General features: G+C 41.0%; 1 protein-coding gene and 1 long non-coding RNA gene across 8 annotated transcripts; both read right to left on the reverse strand.

Annotated features, from left to right (window-relative positions):
* Positions 1-1,192: 1,192 nt before the first annotated feature.
* LOC135255605 (uncharacterized) lies at positions 1,193-12,593 on the reverse strand. Of its 5 annotated transcripts, none has more exons than XR_010330214.1 (6): positions 11,719-12,593; positions 10,862-11,049; positions 10,545-10,592; positions 9,304-9,461; positions 8,949-9,014; positions 1,193-2,019 (listed from the first exon to the last, which is right to left on the reverse strand). It is a non-coding gene; the product is annotated as an uncharacterized LOC135255605 (long non-coding RNA). The 5 variants fall into 5 exon arrangements; XR_010330213.1 differs by lacking the exon at positions 1,193-2,019 and adding an exon at positions 7,946-8,581; XR_010330212.1 differs by lacking the exon at positions 8,949-9,014 and having other exon boundaries at positions 11,719-12,591.
* Positions 12,594-16,114: 3,521 nt separating this feature from the next.
* On the reverse strand, positions 16,115-21,222 carry calca (calcitonin/calcitonin-related polypeptide, alpha). 3 transcript variants are annotated; one of them, XM_064337018.1, is made up of 5 exons: positions 21,111-21,219; positions 20,123-20,213; positions 19,208-19,339; positions 17,136-17,321; positions 16,115-16,698 (listed from the first exon to the last, which is right to left on the reverse strand). In XM_064337018.1, the coding sequence occupies exons 2-4, from the start codon at positions 20,206-20,208 to the stop codon at positions 17,162-17,164; spliced, it is 378 nt and encodes a 125-aa protein (XP_064193088.1). In that variant the 5' UTR covers positions 20,209-20,213; positions 21,111-21,219; the 3' UTR covers positions 16,115-16,698; positions 17,136-17,161. The 3 variants fall into 3 exon arrangements, with proteins under 3 accessions (XP_064193088.1, XP_064193086.1, XP_064193087.1); XM_064337016.1 differs by lacking the exons at positions 16,115-16,698; positions 17,136-17,321 and adding an exon at positions 17,340-18,353 and having other exon boundaries at positions 21,111-21,222; XM_064337017.1 differs by lacking the exons at positions 16,115-16,698; positions 17,136-17,321; positions 21,111-21,219 and adding exons at positions 17,340-18,353; positions 20,351-20,996.
* Positions 21,223-21,625: the final 403 nt, after the last annotated feature.

Here is a 21,625-nt window from a genome sequence, read left to right on the forward strand (position 1 = left end):
AAAAATCAATACAAATATTTAACAAAAAAACTTATTTCATGCCCATATTGAAACAATTATACCCTGATACTTTAAAAGGCAATTGAGTTGACATTCTGGATAATGGAGTGAACCACTGCAGAACATTTATAATGCTTTGCTGCTTCACTTTCAATTAAGTTCTATTACAAGCTTTTAAACTTCTGTAATGTTTGACATTGATAAGGGCATTTTCAAAGCCACTGTGGTTGGTTGTGTAGGCACTATAAGAAAAGGGCAATAGCATTGGTTCAACATAGTGAAGTAAACATCTCTGTGTACATATAGGATGAAAAACTGCATTTTATTAACCACTGGCTGGAAGACTGTTCTCTTTGCTAATAGAGCTAATGGTGGCCTAGGAACACCAGTGGTGAAATACTGCATATAATACAAGAAACAAGGGAAATTATACATATACATTGATGGTAAAGCAGAGCAGATATGATTTTGTTTGGTTTTCTTAAATCAATCACTTAACAACATTTTTATTTTCTCTCCAACTGGTAATACCAGTCACATATACAGACATGTTTTAATGCTGTTACTAATTCTGGAAAGCACAGCCATCACATGCTTCCCGAGCCCACTGCTGTGATTGGTTCTTTTCGCTTCACAGCTCACCAGTTGCTTTGGAGTGCAATCCAATCCCTGTTAGTGCATACATTAAGTAACAAGCTTTCTGCAGCCGACTCTGAATCTTACTTCAGATTACGTTGTGGCAATCAAGTTCATATCATAATACTTTTTTTCCCCCCATCTCTGGGATTCTGAACATGTACTTTGTGTCGCATATGGTTATGAACAGCCACATTTTTATTATATTATAAAAATGTCAAAAAAGCTATTTTTGTGAGCTAAACATAATGTCCTTTGATTGTCATCTGAATGACACAATGTAAATAAGAATAAAACATTTTCTCATTTTAAATTAATTTAATTATCTGTCAAGGTAATTGGCCAGTATATGGCAACCAGCCCATTCACAGACAGACACATTTTAGCAGAATTGTGGGCAATGCTGTGTGGGGTACAGGCCTTTGGTCAGTTGATAGGATGAATTACCAGATGAACTGCATGCAGTAAATAAGCTGCAGAACTGAAACTGGTTCATTCATCACTTCTATGTTGGTGTTTCACCTGAGTAGGGAGGTTGTAATTACTTTATATGGGATTTATTTATGGCCCCTTCATTTCATCTGAAGGAACTGTCTTTATTGAGGAGGTACAAATTCATATGTACAAAACTTTAAATTGAAAAAATGCAGTAGGTCCAACAAACCCATGGAAGGCTTTGTAAGAATTTAAAAAGCATAGGAGCAACATTTAGCAGTTTTCTGTTGAATTTTTTTTTGTCTGAAAAGTCTTCAGATTAATGCTGTGTATCAAGATGCAAGTCATACAGTAAGTGAAAAAAAAATGCGGACGTGTAATTATCTTAACCGCACAAACTACTCTATGACGTTAGCCAGATGCTGTCAAACAAGCCCTGTGGCACAAGGAAAACACAACGCAAAACAATATTATGACAAGTATACATTTTTATCTGTGACAGCTGTACACTAAACTCATTTCGCCTTTTATTACACTCACCCACATATGATCTAATGACAGACATTGAGGCAGGAAATGGGTGCATATGTCTGTCCATTTGGGGGCGCTATCTGCCACATCAGCCCGTTAGCTCCCCTTCAAGAAAGAACATTCAAGAAAGATGATTTCTCCCCACTCGTAGGTACCTAGAACTAATAATATTTTTTGCATTTCCAGTTTTTCAGCCAAGGCGTCACCATGACTGATCCCATAAAAAATTTTTTTTAAATGGGTATTCACACATGAATGCGCAAGCAGTGCTATGTGGTGATGTTTCCTCAGTACTTTCAGTCCAGAGGAAGCAATTTCCATCATCAGCTGAAGAACACGGCACTCCTCGTCATATCTGTGACAAAAGCCATGCCGGTGGGTTTTTGACAGTGTGGAATCCTCAAAATTGCTGATCTTCTGTTGATAAAATGGTAATATTCACTCAACGCAGCCTGAATCACATAGAGCACACCGCATCTTTGATGTTGTGCGAAATGTTCCCTCTAATGCCATAATCACAAAACAGAAAAGCAGCACTTTGAAGGAAAAGACCATGGCCCAAACTACACGAGTGGACATGGAATGAATCAGAACCATGACAGGAAACAAACAAATGTATTATTCATGTGAAATTCTGAAGGAACATGTCTCAAAGTGAGCTACTCCATTCAGTCATTACCATATAACTGTTTTGCCCTTTTGAATCTGTTCACTTTACAGAACACAATATAACTGAAATTTTGCAAAGCAGGCAACAGAAAACTAATAACACAAATAACAGCACAGATGAGTTAATACCCCAACCTAGTTTACATTAAGTACTATCCAAAACCATTTGCTTGTTAAATGAACTACAAGAAACCTGCTTAGTACTGAATCAAGCAGGTCTGTACAGCACGGTTAACACAGCCATTCTGTGATTATGTTAATGCTTACTGCCTACAGCATTCGTCCATAAAGCCAATTGCTGTGTATAAACTACGCTGAATGTACTGGGTGAAGCACTATCACAGTGTAATATGGGGTTTCAGTGGTCAAAGGGAGTATCTGTTCATAGACCGATGCAGTCCGCTATGGTAGATTTTTTTATTTTACCTTTATTTGACCAGGAATGCCACATTCAGATTGAGATTTTGTGTGCAAGGGGGATTTGCCATAAAACATAAAGGAAAGCTGCACAGGGACCACCTCTCCTCATTCAAGCAGGACATTTGTTGTTCACTCTAAGAGTAATTGTATTTTAAGTTTGTGTTGACAGATGTGTATTGGGGGAAGGGTACTGTATTTGTGCAGAACCAATGCATTAAGTGTTGTATAATGTTTAAATACCTGAGCTTACAACGAATCACTTACATTAAGGAACACAATTTAGATTAAGTCAATCCTATAGGGTAAAAGATGGATGAAAGAAAAATCGGAAAGTAACAACAGAATAAAAAATGTTAAAGTAAAGACTGATTGCAAGATCCTGATACTTTCTGGTAAATAATTCCATAATTTGGAGAACTGGACAGAGAAGGCTACATCATCCTTTGTTTTTCACTTTTGTAGGACACCTTTTCTCAAGTTCTGATGGCCCATTTTGGTCAATAGGCCGTAAATGTACACAGGGGCAAGCCTCAGTAGTGCTTTAAAAACAAATTTAAAAATCTAATTTCAGTACTGTGATTTGTGTGTAAACCAGATGGAAATATTTTTGATTTGGATATTCCCACTCAAGAAAGTTGACAATTGTTTGGAGAAAACTCTCTCCAGCCTGCCTACACCACCTGCATCAGTTCTGTTGTCTCCCAGCACAGTGACTGCACAGCCAACCTCAGCTAGTGCAAGGTAGGCCGAATTGAGGAGGCTTTTACACCATGCTGAGCAAATCCTTTCCAAGCAAACATTCTGCAAACGAGAGGTATAGTGGGATTTCAAGTTAAGGTTCCATAAGGTCCTTCTGAATTCCTTCCATCTTAACTCATGCAGGAGTGCCATGTTCAGTGGTAGTGGTCGTGAGTCAGAACGATGCTCTGGTCTGAAAAGTGGAGAAATCCTCTGAATCCACTGAGAAGGATCTCTTCTTTCATACAATTTTTCTTACTGCATTCCAAAAAAGTTCCGATTCACAGTCGTGAAAACAAGCAGAAAACTGCTCAGCTGAAACTGCGGCATCCAAGTTTACATGGATGAATTCATCATTCTAGGATTTGCGAGAGACGCAGCTAATTAAAAGACTACATTTAGCGAGGCAGTCAGACAGCAGCCTTGCACTTCCTGGTTTAGGGCCAAAGTGTCCATTTCATTTACTGTAAACTATAATATAGGAAAGGATATCAATTTAAAGGATCAATTTTTCATGAACAAGGACACCCCATTCTGAAGGCAACGTCTTATATTTCACAACTGCTCTCCGTGGGAGCAGTGCACACCACAAACAACGAAATTAACGATAAATTGTTTGGGTTTTAAAGAAAAACTGTATCCATTATGAGTTGTAGTATCTTAATGGATGCAAAAAAATAAGTTGTTCTTAATTTTTACAATCCCTCTCACATGAAATGAATAAAAACTAGTCAAACAAGTTTCTTCAGTTGAGCCCCATTTGCTCAACTCAGTTGATATTATCTAACAAGGTAAATGAACTAAAGTCGTTTCCAGATGAGGGCATGGTTCCAACTGAATGAAAAACAATTTCACCATCCATCAGTGTAGCTCTTCACCACACAATGACGTAGAAGATGGCATGCCCTCGCCACTCCTGCATAAGGGCAGGATGATGAAGCATAAAGACTCACAGATGTCTAGAGAACGAAACCTCACGCAAATTTGAAGCCCAAAGAGATCAGAGATCAGTGCCAGCCCCAATGTGCCCTGCCCCATCGCACCCCCAGTGCCACTGCTCCCTCTCATCTAGTTCCATCTCTTGCATCCCACCAGCAATTTTGGCCAGTTCCCTCTAGTGCTCACCGGAGACACAATCCTGCTGTCAGGCTGAAATTCAAAGCAGAGGCAAAATCAGGTGGGGGTGTGCATGGGGTGCGGTGGGGGTGGGAAAATGGCCCTTCGCTAATACTTCTAATCTGGAGTGAATTTCACTTTCTGCAAGGTTATGATGACATGAAAGAGGGTGAGAATACAGAGGCTGATTATGGAGAGGGGGAAAGATAGAGGTGCATTATGGGCAGAGCCTGCGCAGGCTTTCAGTTGCACAACCAACAGCGTAATAATACAGAACACCGGGGTATGATCCGCACCTCCGAAATGGAGACCAATAACAACATAACCACGTCAAACATATTGCATCCATTACTGTACATTATCTGCAAGCAAAATATAGGTCGTTGTGGTAATTTTCCATTTACAGGAGAAAAAGATTTTCATGTTTTCTTTTGGTGATTATTATTGCTACTAAATCAATGCCATAAGTGCAACAAGTATCTTCACCTTCACGTTAAAAAGACCATAATGTTATAGCACTGGGAACAGCAAAAAGCGTTTGTACTTTCCAATAGGAGTGATGAGAGAATTAGCATGTCCACTGCGCAAGGGGAACTCCACTACTTACAGGATCCACTTAAGCGCAGAAGATATTGTTGTGATGTGCAGTGCAAAGTGCAAATAATGTACCAAACACAGTGCATAAATATGGATACGTGTACTGATGGCCTACATCTTATTATTACAGAACCAAGTGATTTCATAGCATGCAGTTGGGTATAGCCTCTTCAAAGGTGATTGCAATTAGATTTACATCCACAGGAGATGGGAATTTGGAATCTTATTAGTAAAAGGTTTGACAGAGTTCAAACCACATTTTTAAATAATGAAAAAGATATTTTTGCTGGTCAGATAGACCTCTTTCCAGATTGCAAATAGCAAGGACATCCACTTAAATGTATGAGAATATTTTCTCTATGTGCAATGGAATAAAATGATCTGTCTCTTGCCTAATGCAACAGGCTGTCACCGAAGTGAGGTTTAAGTGAAATTCATTTCATTTTCCAAACCCAGCAGTTTTAACCGATAACACCCTCGTTTAATGTCCGGCAAATGATAATTTGGTAATTATCAAAGATATCGATTATCATTTAAATCAGGCAGAGCAATCTGCTGGATCAACCGTTATTAAACCCAATTAAAGCGAAGACATGCATTAAGGTTACAACAAATATCCATATCTATTCTAAAGACAAGATTCAACTACCTTAAAAACAATGAACAAATTTACAGACATGGACTGGTTTGCGGCCACACAAGGAATAAATGAAAAAAAAAAACCAAACCACAGCTTGTCCTAAAGTAACCCAAGGATGTGCCAAGACCGAAATTAAAAACTAAAGAGGACAGAATATTCCAAAAGACCAGAGAAGAAATGTAGACCAGACTAAGGTGCAGGACTCAGATGCCCACTTCCAAGTAACTGCTACAAACTGACCTCTTGCCAAGTTGCCCAAAAAAGGAGGGTGGACATATTTATCTACTGAAAGAGAGGGACACACCCTCTTCTCCTGGCCTCTGCATACATTTAATGATCAGGGAGGATCTATGGGGTGCTTATTTCCCCCCCTTTATATATATTATTATTATTGGTTCAGGTCAATTTACAATACACCAAATCTTTTTAAGGTTATAGGTAAACATTATGATGACATTAAATCTTTTTGGGAGTGACTATTATGGAAATATTTGTGAGACACTAGATTAGGCAACAATTTAAAAAGTTACAGCCGTAGTAGTGAAACACTCTGCCTGGCACTCTGTTCTGGAATGACCTGAACAGAAACATAGCGCCTGTAGGTGTAATAACCAATTTAAGATTCAAAATCAAATGAATATGAAGAATGCCAGACCACTCCTGTTAACACGCACAAATCCACACCAAGCTATGCTGGCTGAGCACCTTTGAAGCTTCCTATGACTGAGAACAGTCAAATGGTGAATTACACATCCGACAATACACAGCTGCATATAATGAATGAGAATAATAGTTCTTCCATGTCTCGTTTAGATATAACATTTGCAAATTGAATGACGTCGACTGCTATGCAGAAACAACACTATTCTCAGGAAGGATAGGACTTACTTAAAAGAACTACATGGCAGTTTTTACTAGCAGAGGCTTTGCCTGGACTGTTCCAAGTGGTGCCAAGATGGGCTGCTGTGGGACAGACCAGACCAGACCAAGGCACACACACATTCCTAGGGCTTCCTCTTACTCTCACTTTACCATAATCCTCCAAACAATCCAAATGGCTGATTGTGTGCTGTAGGAGCTATACGCGTCTCTATGCTATTGATCAGCATTACAGGATTATTTTACTTTTTCTACTTCCAATTTAATTAAAAATAAACCCTTTTACAGATTTTGAAACTCTGTCCAGCGTCCCAGTAAAATATTTCTTATCTTTTAATGTGTTGGCCAACAGCCATTTAGTGACTGTTTACTTTGAAAAAGGGGAGGTTTGGCACTCTCCAAGTGTTTTCAACTTTGGTCAGCTTTCTTTATCGATTGGACCCATTTCAATTATTCTATTTTTAACCCTAAGGGCAGAAGGGCTTTGCCTGATATGAATCCATTTACCTAATGACATTCCGTTGCATAGAAGTAACTGGATTGCATAGCACTACAGTAACTTTATATACCCTTACTTGATTTGAAAGAGTATGACACTGAGCCCTTCCCTGAAGCACCTTTTGCAGCAGGAACTTACCTTCACTATGCAGGCTACGGTGACTCAGCTGCACAGTCATTTTGTCAGCGGATGAGAATCTTTCAAACACTGTTGGCATCAAAGATGTAGCCATCAAGGATGCAGTCGAGAGGGTGGGCTTCAGGTTTGATGCCACACAAAATGCCAGAGACACACAAAACGTGTGGAAGTGCATCACAAAGAACACAGAACCCCCACACAATTATTTGCCTACTTACAGCAGATCAGATACAGTTTGGGGATTTTACATTGATGTGTCTTGCCACTCAGTGAGTATATGTTAAATTGAAAGGATTGAACTGTAGTTCAGTTTATACATGTTTATATGCACATTACATATGCTTAACTATCATAATGTCCCTTTAAACATACATTTAATATATCTGGGAATTATTTTTATGAAACTGAAATGTAAGCAAAGAATGCAACAGAATATTTATAGTTATGTTTAGCACAGTAAATTCTATCAACAGTATTCCCCTACAGCATTCCTATGCAAAATATAGTGAGAATACTGAAGTGCATAAGGAATTACATTTTGTGTTTTAAATCAAGGGCTATAAGTCCAGATTCGAATTTGTCCCAGGTTTATTTTTCCAAATACATTTCCAACGCAACAGAAAAGACGAAGCGAATGCTTTGTGCAGTGCAGTGTTATCTAACCTTTATTTTCCAGCCTTTTCATTCACTAAACAATTATTAAATCAAGCAGTAAAACAGTCAAGCGAAGCTACGTGCGTGCATTATAGATGCTATGTCTCAATCATTTTCATAAACTACCGGTTGGATGCACGGTGTGAAGTCCGCTAGTACAATCGGATTCTCTGGAGGAACGCTTTCTCCATCAGCTCCGGCTCACTGAGGCCGAGAAAACACTGTCAGATGATTCACAGTGCCGGCAAAAAACACTAGTTTTGCTCCAGTCGTGTGCAGCATGCAGCAACAAGCACAACTAAATAACTTTGTGATGCTTGTCCTGGATGTAGAAGAACTGTGCTGGTTGCCGATTCCAAAAGACAATGTGAGCTGCCACCCGAGGGACTGACTTTGGCCGCATGCAGACGACTGTTTTAGGCGACAGCTAGGACTGTTTAGGCGATAACTAAGAGGGCGTCTGGTTTGATTGCGTTTGTGCCACTTTGAAGTGTTCCTAGGAAGAGAAGTGCATTTAGTCTGCCCCAAGGGATGGCTTTGTGTGGTCTGATCCAACAATCACTCTTTTCCACCTTCTTCCAGCCAAAGAGCAAATAAACAGGCATGACTGGAACCTCCTTTGTAGCTTTCTGCAATGTTATGTTCACAGTCAGAACCTCGCTAAGATGTGTTTGGTATTAGTTGTTTTTTTTTTTTCTGGCTATGGATGATGAGATGGATGGCTAATAATATACACGACTAATATGATATTTGTTCCAAGATGTTTGCATGCAGTTCTCTGGAAATCCAGATGTACACCCTTGGCTATAAGCAGGACATAAGACCTGAATATCCATTTGCAATGTGGCTTTCAGTTTCCAAGTTAAAGCAGAGGGAGGTTGTGGAATTCAGTGAATTTTCTGGTTGGGTATTGTGCTACAATCCCTTGCTGTTCATGTTAGACAAAACCAACTGGCGAGTCAGAATAACATTGTTTACTAATATTCACCCACTCACCTTCAAGCAAGGTCTTTAAAATAATGTTTTTTGCCCCCAAAAACAATGCGTCTATTGTTTCGAATTCTGTAGTTAAAAAAAAAAAAAAAGTTAATTGCCTTTAGCATGAAACAGGGAGAAACAAGAGCCTGGAGGGTTGGAAAGAAAAAATCTCTCCACTAAAATAATTGGCTCAGCTAATTCGGGAGTCCGAAACCAATTCAAAGCCAAGAAATCAGGTGAGTTGAATTATCCGTGTAATCAATCAATTCAATTTATCTATGCAATGTTGAGAAATAACAAAAACAAGCAGGCTCTGCATCTCTCTGTGACCAGGATAGACAAAACCTGCTGTATACTTGTGCATGGTACTTACAGGGACCACGGAGAGCAGAGAATTCTGATGGGCAGGTTTTGTGTGGCACATCGCAGCGAGAGTGGACGGACTGAAAAGATGACGTTTGCCACGCCGAGTACAGGATAAATTCATCTTGGGGGCAGCCGGGCGGGGATGGAGCGATGTGAAATGAGTCACTGAGCACAAGGCGCAGAAAAAGGTTAATTAATCATCTTGAGTAAGAGGAGATCCATTTCACCCGCATGGGGTCGCAACACCGGGCCGGCCGTGACAATTTCAGCTGGCTGAGTGACCACTCTAAGGATGACATGGCAGGTGGAGAGAGCCAGGAAACAGGAAGAAGGGAGAGGAGGGGGTGAAAATAACTATTCTGGACCATTTATAGTACAGTAAAGTCTCAAGAGATACCTGAAAAACAGAACCAAAATCTCTTGACTGTAAGCAAGGGCAGGCAATGCCTTTCTGAAATAAGTTTGCTTAAACGTTAGAAACTAGCAAAAAGTACCTTTTCAAACAAAAATGGGAAGTGATGGTGGTTGCATGAACAAAAAACAACTGCAATACCTCAGCCTCAATATTCTCTCTTTGAAAGCATCAGATATGTAGGCTGTCTAATAAACCATTCATACCTTATACTGAAAAATAAGCAATAGGTTCTGTTAATAAGTCAGTCAAAAACGTTATCTAAGAATAAAATACACACCCGTTTCAAAAACTAAAAGAAATGACTGACTATGAAGGACACAGGTGTCAGGGTTCCATTGAAAATGGACCCAAAAATAATAAGGTGCAGAGTGTATGAACTCTTGGAAAATCAATGTGGCAATGTGGGAATGTATTCCTGTGGTTACTACAGTTTGTTATTCAGTTTGATTCGCACGAGTCTCCAGCAAACTATCTGCAGACGACTAGAAAAGTTCTGTATAAGAGCAGTGAGCACACAGCAGCCTGGTCAATGAGATATATATATATATATATATGTTCTTGAGCAGGGATCTCAAACTCAAATCTTAGAGGTTCACTGTGTCTGCTGCTGCTGGTTTTAGATGTGTTCCTGCACTTAAGTGCTTAATTTAAGCTTAATTTCATTTCACTAGCTAGAGTCTGCACACCTTGTTCCCAAAGACATTGTCCACTGATGGAAAGGAAATATATATTTTTTAAAACCAGCAGAGATTGCGGCCCTCTAAGACTGGAGTTTGAGGATCCCTGTCATTGAGCATCTCTACAAGACTGTTGCAGCGGTGATGATACTTAACCTATCAGGATAGCAAATTGCCTCTTTACAGCCCTGGTTACTGTACCAGCTGTGGAAAAAAGAAGGTTTGGTGATGGTGGATGAAGCAGGTGGATGAATCAGAAGCAATTAAGGACCCACATACAACATTAAGCGTGCATGTGAGCATGGCCGTATCTACCATTGAGGACACTAAGGTCATGACCTCGGTATTTTGTTTCTTGAGTTTCAGTATTTTTTTAACAGATTCAGTGTTATACTAAATAAAAATTGTGAACTATTGTACATAAAATGAATTCACTTTGTCATAGAAAACATTTTGTTGAAAACCAAGATTACCTGATCTTCATCATCACGTCTAAGTGTGTGGGGTGGGGTAGTGAAGTGGACCCAACCCGAGCAGGAGAATTCCGTCGTTACTACAAAATCTTTGCTCAGCAAAGATAACGCAGTGATGCTTGAGATGACAAAGCTCTCCCCATTAAAACAAGCAAACCTGTATGACAGCTGGTTCCCATACTGCATGTCTATAACCAGTCAGGATGTATGCAGTGGATTTTAATAGACGATAAAACGGTAAACAGAGAAAATGTTAGTGGCACATAAAACAAGTGTCCTCTTGGACAGCATTCGTTACTGTGCCTACAGCATATATATTACATATTAGAAACACACGAAACTCATTGGGAACCTGGGGGCTTGTTTACCTCCGCTGCATTTCCCAATTTTATCCGGAACAGTTTTTTTTAAATTCCCCTAGAAGCACCAACTACTTCGGTTGTTTGTTTAAAGTTTGTAACACTGTTAGGCGAGCACCATTTATCAAAATGTGTAGCTTTATCGCAAGCGAACTCTACGAAAGTTTGATTTGCGGCTTCTACATGCTTCCTAAATCTTTGCATGTAGGCTTCAGGGACAAGTTTATAAACACGTAACACTGTAGCTTTCAATACATCGTAATCTAAACCGTCTTCTAAAAACAAACATACCAGAGCCTCTCCAGTAATCTGCATTGTAATGGAAAAATCCACACGCTCTTTGGCCAATGCAATGTCGAAGTAATGCCTTGAAACCTATTTTTTTTTTTTTACAGTCTCTGGTTGAAACATGGAAATGTTTGTCTACTTCACTCCCCCTGAACAGAGCTAGGCTACTAAACGAATTTGCCGACTAACATAAAAGTCAACCGAACTCACGAAAGCGGTGCCTTCCGAAGCCTCTTGAGCTGGCGCGGGAGGCGATGCACTGACAGGCACAGGGGACAACGGGCGAACAAAGCAGGGATTTCCGTGGCATTGGAGTAGGCCTCCCTTCCTTCGCTCGCAGCTCCAGTTCCTTTGACTTGACCTGACGGTCAGAATCAAGCTCAAACGCTCGGACCTGCAGCAACTGGCTCTGACACTCTTGCCCGCTTAGCTCTTTTAAAGTTCTTTTAAAACACAGAGCGAGCACGGGGTTAGCTAGAAATGAGCGTGAAACGCCGGGATAATATGCACGGAGATACGTCAGACACGGCTTCAGCCTACGCCGTAGCCGGAGTCTGCAGTGGTTCCAATTCAGCTGCAACACCCATGAACTCCTCTTCGTCAGGTCGGATTTTCTGAGCTACCAATTGTTTATTTCCCGTTTAGTTTTATTCCTAGGCACAGTCACACTAAATAAATCTGCTATAAGTAGCAGATCGTCCTTTCGGCAACGACCAGACTGTTCCACAGTCTGACAAATAGTAACATCTTCCTAATCAAACCTAGCCATAGTAGACGACGAGCCCTCAGTTCTGTGTTACTGATTTTGCGAATGGTCAGAAACACAAAATCACGGGCTAAAAAACTAGAAGAGCAAAGGAAAGAGTCGGAGTCGAAGGGAATGATTCAGTGGTCATACACGAGATCTAATAAGCAAACAAATCAGAATGGCTAGACGGGAATCGGAATCAAACAAAAATAGAGTCGAATACGCGAAGTCAAACGACGCAATCACTATACACAACACACCAAACACGAGTTTGAACTTCGAAGAACTAATCCCGAAGGGTAGGTGGCAAATGGCGGCTTTTTCAAGCAGAGTAACCGGAGACGGAAACGACCAATCAGATGACAAACCGGAAAGACGAAAGACAGGCTAACAGAACATTTGTGATGACCAAAGCGACAGGAAAAGGGAGAAAACGCTAAATAAGCCAAGTTTGGTGCTTTATTGTGTGGACGTGTGAAGTTGTATTTGAATTATGTGTATTTATATGAGGTCAGAGGGTCCAGTAGTGAATGTTGTTAAGGGCTGAGAGTCTGTGGTCAAGTGGTTCTTTCTATAGGAAATCCTGAAAAGTACCAAACTCATGGTGCTGTATAGGTATGTGGCATGCCCTATTTTTATACGGTCTATGGGCATGCCCCACCAAGGCGTAACTTAGAAAATGGCATACCATCCCAATGAGAGCCGCGTCTGAGCCATTTGTGCCATTATATGTAAATGACCTCGATAATGATTGGAGCTAGATAGCTGCGCTTGATCCAATGGTGTGTATGCCATCCTCAGCAGTGCAGTGCTGCATTGATAAACATTAAACCCGATTCTCCTTGTATAATTACTGCTCGACGTAGATGGGTCCAAAGTGATCATCATCCAATTTTTACTCTCAATATGTCTTAAAATTTAGATGAGGAAAATCAGTATTTTTCAGGGGGGTCATACCTCCGAACCATCTATGTCTCATGACCTCGGTCTCATGAATAGTCAACACCTTCATACAGCCCTGTATGTGAGGCCCATCATTAGTCATTCAAGCTGAAATTTATATTTTCTCCCCATACTGAAACAGCAGGTGGTTTCATTAATCTCATTCTCAAGGTAGCAAGCAAGCCTCTTCGATGGACGTAAGATTTTTTCACGGTTTTTACTTAACCACTCATTTTAAATGAAAAGTACTAGAGATATTTATTATCGAAATGCACATCTCAAGCAAACCATTTCTTGTAACATTTAGTTATTGCAGCTTTCTGAACAAGAAAGTCCCAAAAGGCACTTATTAATTCACTGCAGGTAAATTGTTTGCTTATCCCCGGTTGTAGACACAATGTTCTCTTCATTTCTGTTAGGGATATGGATCAAGGACTCTTCATTTCTCTCAGTGTTAGATATCATGGATTCATTGTGAAGAAAAGGGTCAACATCTAAGAGCAAGAGCCCTGCTGATACTGTCTGTTGCCATAGAAATGGAGCCGGGAATGTTGCCGACTCTTAGGAACTGGGGCGACAAATGGAACAATTCTGAGTGGGTTGCCTATTAAGAGAATATTTGGTGTAGTTGTTGTCTTTTAACCACTATTAATATTAATTTAATCAAGGTTGCTGTCCCAATTTGTTAACAGATATTCTTGCGGGCACTTACTCTCAACAATTCCACTTATGGGAATCCCTTTGGAATCTGGGAGTTTTTTGTTTATAATCAAGTCGATCATGGTCCAATCCATTAACAATACCAGGCGAATAGCAAAATTTGCCTCTCTGCCATTGATTTCGTTCAAGGGAACAGCTCGAGAACTGCAAACTTAAGTCAGTAAATTTGTCCATAATCCTCTGTAATCGCCAGACTTGCCCTGATCTATGCTAACTTCCTTGTTCCCCTGTTTCACCCAGGTCAGAAGGTGTGGTTCTCCACGATAGACATTCCCTTACGCATCGAGTCCTAAAACTGGCTCTAAAATTGATCGGCTCACTCATAATCCTGCACTGGATCAACCCAGTTACTTACAGGCTCCAGGTGCCCTGGTCCATGTGCATCCACCCAATGTTCCACGTGTCCAGGCTCAGACTGGTAGTCACAAGCCCCCTGGCCCCTGCCCCCCCCCCCCCCCCCACCTCCTAGGATGGTGGGCAGTCAACCTGCTTTCACAGTCCGCCACATCCCTGGGTAGGAAGATAAACCCAGTACCAGCTGGACGGGGTGGGTTTGGTTATGGTCCCGAAGAATGATCCTCTGTCTGGGCTTAGGATATCCTCGACCGTGAGCTCATTTGAGAATTACGCCACCATCAGTCCCTTGCGAACATCAGAAGCTGTTCATAGAGGGGGCTTCTGTCACGAGTCCTTCGGTTGTCCACCAGAGGCCACCTGTTTTCATTTTATCCTTGTGTCTCATGTCTCCTCTCAGTTAATAGTTCTTAATTATTGTATTATTGGTTCTTGTTAATATGCACGTGTCTGTTTATTTAGGTGAGTGCAGGTGTTTCTCTGTGTAAGTTCCCTGTTTCCCGAGTGTCTTCACTGAGTCTTTGTGTGAACTTCTGTACCCCAGTTCTGTACCAGCCCTTTGTGTTTTGAGCTTCTTGTGCCTTTTCCCCTTTTCTCCTGTGTTTCCCGGATTATTGTTTTTCTTTCGTGTTTTGCTTGTTGTGATCTTTTGTGTATTTTTGCTCATAATTAAAGACTTTTTAGATTTTATTCCCTGACTGTGTTCTCTCTGCATTTGGGTTCTTCTTCTGAGTACTCGTTCACAGAAGCATGTAGTTGAATGTGAAGCGATCACGAGACCCATATGGATATATTAAGCCTAAGACTTGTTTGGAATCCTCAAACCCCTTGGAGATGGAAGGTTAGTGTGGGGTACATAAAATGCGGCTTCATTTCCCGCCCATCTCTCCACCTCAGCTGATGTTTAGTGAATGTTCTGGTGGAAAATAACTGCTGTGCATTACATTGGTGGGAGGTTGAGATGAGTTTCCACCCTTCATTCACTTTAAGATAATGAAAAGTTATATTTAAAGGCAATCCATTATTATTATTATTATAACTCTGTATTTTATGTATTCAAACTAGCTGACAAGAATAGTGCAATGTCTTGCCCTTGATGAGAAAATAAGAGCTAAGTTCACCAAATTATCTCTGTATAATTATGTTACTTGCTGTTACTGTAGCATGCTGCATATGCATTTTTCATTTGTGCAGCACCTTCATGCATGTTATCTTTTGCTATTTAAAAGCTTGTTATCCTCCTTTTTTTCTGCCAGGTGGAGGATACCACACACGCACGCACGCACAAAATAGCACAAAAATACAAAACAATAAAGGGTACCACTGTCCAACAATTGCAATTTCATTGCAGTTGATTCTATATGATTAGTGAAATTGTAGATGAAAATATAAATATTATTGTTTACTCATATTGTATCTATATATATATATATATATATATATATATATAATTTTATTTATTTTTTGCTTGCTATATATGTATTTATTTACATTTTCAAAGTAAGGTTTCATAAGTTTTTCTTCTCACTCTGTTATTGCTCCCTTTAACAAGTGCAGTCAGCCTTTCCCGAGAGGAATAGCGCTGTTAGCTTTTTACAGCTGACAGTTTGTTTTTTATGCCTTGTATATCTTTCAGAATGGGTTTCTGTGAAGTCCATTTGTGAAGGACGAAGCAGGCAGTTTATAATATCCCACAGCTGGGCAGTAAGCGGACGGGGGGGTGTCGGATCAGGCCGAAGGGCCCGTCATCCCCCTGCGTGTGTGAAGCAATCAAGTCTTGCCAGGCAGGAGTGAAATAGCTACCAGCCTCAGTGGAATAAAGTAAGTACCCCAAACCAAATGTATCTAAAATACCTTTTTAATCTTGCTGAAATTCACAATCATTACAATATTTATGTTTCTTGAATATTTTTTTTCCTTTCAACACACTGTACAATCATGGCATGTAAAATGTTTTTATATCAAGGCACAGCCATTGCCAGGGAAGCTCTGGGGGCAATGGGGGGGTAGGGGGTGGGAGAGGGTGAGCTTAATGTCCTCCTGAGGTACTTCAGATGCCTGTGAGGAAGGAGGTGGGTCACATGGTACAGGTGTGCTCTATGTCAAAGGAGAAAGAATGTAACAGGTGCCGTTTTCCTTTTATTTCAAATAGATCTGCTTATAAAAATTAATATAATTTTCTAAATTTTCAGATTTTTTGGTAATATACACAATGAAACTGCTTTTTTTCTTCTTTTTTTGTTTTTTTCCCTTCTTTGCTAAAAGCACATTAATAGATAAAAATAAATATTAGTAAGACATGGACAGGAGGATGAAAAAATCGATCCTTGTGTCTGGAGGCCATTCTTGTTGGGCAGGAGAAGATCATTGTTTTTCCCTTTCCCGGAAAATAAACGTGACTGTTGTATTGTCCAGACATGCCTACTCTGTAGGAGAAGCACAGAAGAAAAGTGGACAGGTTAGTATCTTGTTTCCCTAAGTACCGGTGGATCATCCACAGATTGACATTGAAGTTTTTCATCCTGTTTTAGATTTTTACTGCCGTCATTTGCAAAGCCCTATTTCTTGGCATACAAAGAGGGTCGGAAAGTCATAGACAGCAGATTCCATGAGCACGTGAGGCACTAAAGGCTAATGGCGGGTATTAGCTGTAAAACAAAATGCCTATTAAGAGATGTTTGGAGGACGTCTGAGACTACCTGACAGACGCCTCCAACAGGGGAGGTGAGTGGCGAAATAGGACCCTGAGCCTCCCAGAGCATCGGGGGTAATGCCATAGGCGCACGGTAAATGACAAAACCAGAAAACAAGACTGGGGGAGGCAGAGAGAGATAGGACTGGGTCTCAGAGGTAAGATACCCACCTCGTCTATACAGGCCCCTCAAGCGTTCACATCTGGCTGTCTCTCCTCCTTCTCCCGAAGGCCTTGGAGCCCACGTTGGTCGGGACGAAGTTGCTGCCGCCGATGCCCCCCGATCGGCTGAGGAAGTCTGCCAGGCGGTGAGTCACGCAGGTGGCCGTGTTGCAGGCTCGTTTCTGCGCCGTGATGCTGTTTTTAGGAGGAGAGAGGGAGTTTATTGGGATATCGTACTCACAAGATTAAAACAGCAAACAGACAGCACATTGCAGAATGGTTTTAATACAAGAATTTGCAACGATACAACCATTACAATCCATTTCAATCATTTAATAATTTTTTTTATTTTCCAGATTTAAAATCGGAACAATAATCAACTTGGTCGTAGCCTACTGTAAAACATCTTACCTGAGAACTGTGAGTATAGGCCTTTGGCATGATAGCAAAAGGGGCTATTCGAGTTCAAGTAGCACCAGTCATGTTAATGTGTAACGCAATGAGTTTTTATAGTGGCAGCTGCATTAAATAGCTTAACTCGAGCATGTAAAGAGCAAAACAATTCTCGAGATCCAATATGTATAATATACTTGAACAAAAGAGGGGAAAGAGATTTTCCTGGTAGAAAAATAAGTTTATTCAACAAGAAACATGGTCACGCATGAGAAGCATTTATTATTGGTATTATTATTATTATCACTGGTATTAATCGTATATTTTTATTACTGTTGATATCATCAAGATATTTAAAGGTGGGTGCGTACCATGCACCTAAAAAATAATCGGTATATGCGAATAAAATTTCCTTTTCGATGTTCAAATAATAATTTGGAGTGTCTGAAAGGATCCAGCTATCATTCTCTGCTGAAAACAAGAGGATTCGAGGAGGGGAAAAAAGAAAAACTAAACTGAAAAAATGAGAGGTATGCAATCACGGTTTTCTCAGAAGTCAATCAAGCAGGCAAGATCCACATGCATCGAACGAAAAAAAAAAGAAGAAGAAGAAGAAACGATGGGGAAGGTGGGGGCAGACTGCTTTAGACGGTGTCAAACGACTCCGCGTAGCTTGCATAGCGACCGGGCTCCCCGAGGCTCCGCTTCTTGCCGGGCGTGCCAGCGCCGACGTCGGTGCGCGGGTAAGTTTGCAATTTGTGCAACTCCTGCGACAGTTTGCCCAGCACGCACGTGCTCAGATTGGAGCAGCGCTTGGACAAGGGTCTATCCAGGCTGTGGGGAGAAACAACATGCAGAGACACGATCATAGTAAAACTGGCATGCAGGTACGTGCTCCCCTACCCCCCTGTCACACGCACCCACCCATCCACCCACAGACACACAGCTCTACATCATTCTCCTTCATGCATATCAGTTAAATGCATTTCTAAAACTTGCTCTTGAATGCACGTCTAAAGAAAGGAACATTCTAAAACCATGCTGCCCCCACCACCCTCAAAATAAAAAGTTCCATCACATCCCCAATCATTTTTTTTTTGTCATGCTCCAATACCCCTCCCCCCCTTCAACACTGCATTGTCAAGAGTTTAAATTCAGCACAGACTTGTCTGTAGTCATGCAGCACATTCTGTTTGCATTAATTGAGACCATGCATGCACTCATCCCTTCCATCTGGCATTCTCTTCCTTCGGCATTCAGCAGGCAGGCAAGGCTCGGTAGCATTCCCTCATAAAACGCATAAATAAATCTGACCCATGCAAAAGAAGGTTGCGACAGAGAATTCATCTATGTCCGTCCAAATCTCCCATCTCTTTTGGTTCACTAATAATTTGTCCTGGGCACATACCTCTACAATACTGTCCTAATCAAAACCTGCTGGACTGGCTGCTAGTGGAATCGTTCCTCACAGAGTGGAAATCGAGGATTAGTACAGGGAAGGTCGGCAGCTTCGAATACAAGGCGGAAACCGGTGCGACCAGCATTCGTTACCGAATGACGCCAAAAAACTTCTCAGTGTCTTGGTTTCAGTTCATCATACAGCTCCCCGCTTACCAGCAGCACCATACATCCTTGTTCACACAATAATTTGGACAGAATACAGAGTATAGGTGTTAAGTGTCCTGTACCTATTTCCATCGACGGCTTGTTGGTCCATTTCCTCCGCCGTCATTTGCACAAACTCTTTCACTATGGCGTTCAGTAACCTCCGAGCCTCGTAGTCGGTAAGTGTGATGCGGTCTGTTGTCTCTAAGCCGGGTCTGCAAGCGAAGGGTAGATGGAAATGATCAGACTAAAAATAGCCCACTTGTGAGGTAATGTCACTGAAGTTAAAAGCCACTGCCTTCTGGTACAAGGGACCCAAGCCAGTATCAAAACAATCTGCTAAAAGTATCCATTTAAAATGCTGACAGGTAGCCAAGATTAGATTTATGACAAAATCAATAATGTGGTAAGAATCTGGAGGGGGCTTGGACTTGGGTCTTATTTACAAAGTACATATTACCAATCTCAAGAAATTGCATTAGTGACTTTTTTTAATTCTGTAAATGCTTTTGTAATTTTATTTGGAAGGAGACTGTCTTGTTAAAGTGGATTAAGGTGAAGAGAATCACTTCTACACTTTATTTGCATAAGGAATACATGTAAACATCGATAAGCTGTCAAAATGACAATTTTTTATTTAAATAGTTTTTTAAAGAGAATAGTAATGATATCTTACTCAATTGTCATATAAATTGGTTGTCTGCATTGATCTGGGTTTTTGCAGTCCTGGTGAGCAGATGTAAATTCTTTCCGACAGTAAGATTTCCTCCACAAGCTAATACAACCCCCTGTACCTCAAACAGGGAATCTTGGTTGCTTTTTTTTGTGTTTCACTACTCTTTGCTAACATTGAGCAAACAATTTGAAAATGATTACAATAGCTTTTGTGTGTCTCTTCATCTTTCCTTTATACCTTCCTCTGTTCACTCTTTCTCTTTATGTCTGTGCCTTAAGTCCACCTCTCCATCGGTCTGTCTGTGGCGTGCGTTTTGTCTCACCTGGCGGGTGCGGCATTTGAGCTGTACATCTGGCAAATGACCAGCGCATAGGCAACAAGGAAAGCAGAGATCTTCAACATAACCATGGTCCCTGCGGCAACACAAATACAACGCCGTCCATGTTACAACTGAGTTACGACACAAAGATAATAAACGTTCAACAGCAAGGACTTCAACAACAAATGAACAAATCATCTATGTGGTCTACAAAAAACTTAAAGATGATACCCTGCTATGGTCTGCAGACTCTTGAAAACTGAAATCCACAGAAAATGTGTTGCGTTCGGCTCTGACTTTGAGGACGCCTGACGCACTACTTCAGCCATTCTCTGGTGATCCTTTTAGGGAGGTTATGAAAGGCGCTATAGTGAGCGCTATCTCCTGTCGCATCCAGTCCCAAGTGCCTTACTCCTCTCTTCAAAAGCCCCTCACGAAAATGACGGTTAAAGAGTCTGAGTTATTCTCACTGTTTCCCTATTCTCGCGGAGGGAAAATCCTGCTTGGACCTTCCACAGCGGAGCGGTCCTGTGCATAGCCACTGACACTAATGGGGGGTGGGGTGGGTGTGTAGTATTAGTGGTTATCATCAAGATTAGTGGCCCTGGCCAGCTTTCCTCCAAGCCGCGGTGCATTAGCGTAATGAGCTGGTGCCCGCTCTCAGAGAGAGAGAGAGCGTGGTGTCCCTCTGTCCCTCTGTGAGAATCCATCAATCCCCATCCGCACCGCATCTCTACTGCTGCGAAAACAGGACCTGGGAAAATGCACCTGGGACATTTACTGTCACGCGCTGTCCGTCCGCCAGCACAGTCTCACTCTCTTACAATCTCATGGTAGCGAGAAAATCAAATCCTTGCCTCACATGGATCTTATCACATTGGACATGAAATGCAAAGACAATAGCTTGAAGTTTAAGCTTTAAACAGTCTACCTTTGAATCCCAGTACACGTTCCCTGCAGAGAGGGCCAGTTTGAAGAAAGCTGTACTTACCTTGAGTGAGTATTAGGTCTTCTTGCGCAACAAAAAAATAGGATAAGTAGACTAAAACTTGTAGACCAACTTGGGATTCTGTAGCAGGCAGCTACAATTCACAGTCCTTTATATCTACTACATGGGTTTGTGTATTGACTGTGTAGGTGTTTAATTGTTTTCCGTGGGCCAATCACAGTGCTCAGCTGCTCAAGCCAGCCAATCAGTGGCTACCCCTTGGCTCTGGCACATCTACTTAAGGGTATGGCACTCAAATTACGTCATTCTTTAGTCACTAAGTGCTCCATTCACAAAATCTTGCCAGTCATTTGGACCCCTTTTCTAAATTTACATTGAGGTCATTAATTAAACTAGAGCAGATCAAATGAATGACCATGGAACTCATCCCCTCCAGTAAATATTTTATATGCTTTAAAAAATGTAGCATTGCTTTGCCTGCTTAAAAAAATGGCATACATATATAGCTTGCTAGCAGAGCCATCTACTGTCCAAAAATTCTCATTGCAGGTTTTTTT

This window comes from Anguilla rostrata, chromosome 5 (assembly GCF_018555375.3).
Source record: "Anguilla rostrata isolate EN2019 chromosome 5, ASM1855537v3, whole genome shotgun sequence".
NCBI classification, from domain to species: Eukaryota; Metazoa; Chordata; class Actinopteri; order Anguilliformes; family Anguillidae; genus Anguilla; species Anguilla rostrata.